The sequence below is a fragment of the Arachis ipaensis genome, chromosome B04, assembly GCF_000816755.2.
Source record: "Arachis ipaensis cultivar K30076 chromosome B04, Araip1.1, whole genome shotgun sequence".
NCBI classification, from domain to species: Eukaryota; Viridiplantae; Streptophyta; class Magnoliopsida; order Fabales; family Fabaceae; genus Arachis; species Arachis ipaensis.
Genome location: NC_029788.2, coordinates 124,456,893 through 124,460,081, shown reverse-complemented (window position 1 = coordinate 124,460,081; position 3,189 = coordinate 124,456,893). Strand labels below are relative to the sequence as shown.

The following is a 3,189-nucleotide window of genomic DNA, read 5'->3' as shown; positions in this document are numbered from 1 at the left end:
AGGGGCGGAGCTAGGCTAACTATTTAGGGGGACGGTGTTATATTTTATATTACTATTTCTATTGATAAAATTAAAAAAAAATAAATATATAATCTCAATCAAAGTAAGACAATAATATATAAAAATTACTACTTACAGTTTTGTATCATGAAAAGGCTATTCGACGTTTTTTTTCTATTTTCAAAATCATCTATAATTGAATTTGTGTCGAAAATAGCTGCTAATTCTTTTTCTATATAGATGACCAAATTGTCTACAAGAAATTCATCAGCCATCTTACTTCGGAGTCTTGTCTTAACAATTTTCATTGCTAAAAAAGCTCTTTCTGTTGTTGCTGTAGACACTGGTAGAGTCAAAACAAGACGTATTAATCTATCAACCATGTGATAAGTTCTTGATTTTTTCGTTTCTTGCAACTTATTGCACAATTCAGAAAGTGTACCAATGCCTTTCAAATGATTTGGTATATCATGTTGATAATGTTGCAACTGAGATTTCAAAATATTTAGCTCATTAGAAGGAAAGTCAAGGGGATAAAACTTCTCTGCTAACTTGCTAATTTCTTCAATATTAAATGATTGGAAATTGTCCTTAGGATCCAAAGCACAACTCAAAGTTAAAAGCTCTATTGTTTGCTCATTAAATCTACTATTCAACTCTTGTATTTGAGAGTCAATTGTTGCCAAGAATACATCTATTCGATAATGATGCTCAACTGTCACACTTGGTTGACGAGATCGACCTCTTCCAAAAACATATTGTGCATTCATATTAGGGACTTCAATTTCATATTTTTCACAAAAATCTTTAACATTTGCAAGAAAATTGCACCATCCACCATCTCTTAATTGTTGAAGAAGTAACTTTGATGTAGAAATAATATGCATTGTATTAAGAATATCTTGAGATTGTTGTTGCAGTGCTTGGCAAAGAACATTAGTGATTCCCATAATCTCTTTCATCAAATGCAAAGTGAAAACAAATTCAAATGACAATAATATTTTACTAACACCATAAGCCTCACGTTTTTTGTGCATAAGTTGTCCCGTCTTCAATGATATTATTGAGAACAATATTGGTAACAGTAAACATTTTTACCAAACTGCAAATAGAATTAAAGTGAGAGCTCCATCGAGTATCCCCACTCTTTGTAAAGTGCTTATTTGATTCGCACCTTTGCCTGTTTCTAATTCATTTTGAGCAACCAAGTTTGCATTTTCAATTGCTTGAGCTTCTTGTAATTGATCATGTCTTTTTGAAGAAGCACTAACAATAATGACAATAGAGTTTAATTGAGTAAAAAATTCATGAATTTGAAGTATCTCTCTTGAAGCTGCCACCAATGCTAATTGTAACCTATGAGTAAAACAATGCACATAGTATGCTTGTGGAGAATCTTTAAGAAACAAAGCTTGCAAACCATTCCACTCACCCCGCATGTTGCTAGCACCATCATACCATTGACCCCTAATATTTTCAACTTGGAGATTATAATGAGAAAGGACAGAAATCAATTCTTTCTTTAAAGTTGTTGCACAAGTATTAGTGACATGCACAAGATCAAAAAATCTCTCTTTAACAAAACCATCTAGAGTAACTGGTGCACAAATTGTGAATCACACTTTTCACAACTCGTACCACTTACCAGCAAGTGCACTGGGTCGTCCAAGTAATACCTTACGTGAGTAAGGGTCGAATCCCACGGAGATTGTTGGTTTGAAGCAATCTATGGTTATCTTGTAAATCTTAGTCAGGAAGTCAATTATGTTTATCAGTTGAATTGCGAATAACCAAGAGAGCATAAATTAAAGGTTACTTGTTATGCAGTAATGGAGAATATGTTGGAGTTTTGGAGATGCTTTGTCTTCTGAATCTCTGCTTTTCTCTGTCTTCTGATTCACGCATGCACGTCCTCCCATGGCAAGCTGTATGTAGGGGGTCACCGTCGTCAATGGCTACATCCTTTAAGCCGTCAAAGAGTACAAAGTTTTGATCTAAAATGTCATGAGATGCAAAATAAGTCTCTAAAAGTTGTTTAAATACTAAACTAGTAGCCTAGGTTTACAAAAAATGAGTAAACTATGATGGATGATGCAGAGATCCACTTCTGGGGCCCACTTGGTGTGTGCTGGGGTTGAGATTTAAGCAATTCACGTGCAGAGGCCATTTGTGGAGTTGAACGCCAGTTTTTGTGCCAGTTTGGGCGTTCAACTCCAGCTTTTGATCCTTTTCTGGCGCTGGACGCCAGAATTGGGCAGAGAACTGGCGTTGAACGCCAGTTTACGTCGTATATCCTTATGCAAAGTATGGACCATTATATATTGCTGGAAAGCCCAGGATGTCTACTTTCCAACGCAATTGGAAGCATGCCATTTCGAGTTATGTAGCTCCAGAAAATCCACTTTGAGTGCAGGGAGGTCAGAATCCAACAGCATCAATAGTCCTTTTTCAGCCTGAATCAGATTTTTGCTCAGCTCCCTCAATTTCAACCAGAAAAATACCTGAAATTATAGAAAAACACACAACTCATAGTAAAGTCCAGAAATATGAATTTTTCCTAAAAACTAACGAAAATAAACTAAAAACTAACTAAAACATACTAAAAACTATATGAAATTAACCCCAAAAAGCGTATAAAATATTCGCTCATCACAACACCAAACTTAAACTGTTGCTTGTCCTCAAGCAACTAGACAAATAAAATAGAAGACTAATAGGTTGAGAAGCAATAATATCTCAGAGTTTTTGAGTGAAGCTCAGATTCCAATTAGATGAGCGGGGCTAGTAGCTTTTTGCTTCCGAACAGTTTTGGCATCTCACTTTATCCATTGAAGCTCAGAGTGATTGGCATCTATAAGAACTTAGAATTCAGATAGTGTTATTGATTCTCCTATTTTAGTATGATGATTCTTGAACACAGCTATTTCATGAGTCTTGGCTGTGGCCCTAAGCACTTTGTTTTCCAGTATTACCACTGGATACATAAATGCCACAGACACATAATTGGGTGAACCCTTTGGATTGTGACTCAGCTTTGCTAAAGTCCCCAACTAGAGGTGTCCAGGGTTCTTAAGCACACTCTTCTTTTTGCTTTGGACCTTGACTTTAACCGCTCAGTCTAAAGTTTTCACTTGACACCTACACGCCACAAGCACATGGTTAGGGACAACTTGATTTAGCCGCTTAGGC

General features: G+C 36.0%; 1 protein-coding gene across 1 annotated transcript; it reads right to left on the bottom strand.

Annotated features, from left to right (window-relative positions):
* Nucleotides 129-950, bottom strand: LOC107637198. Its single transcript, XM_016340635.1, has one exon. The coding sequence runs from the start codon at nt 948-950 to the stop codon at nt 129-131; it is 822 nt and encodes a 273-aa protein (XP_016196121.1).

Coding starts and splice junctions, on each gene's coding strand:
- LOC107637198 (XM_016340635.1), bottom strand. CDS start 950: ATGGGAATCACTAATGTTCTTTGCCAAGCACTGCAACAACAATCTCAA.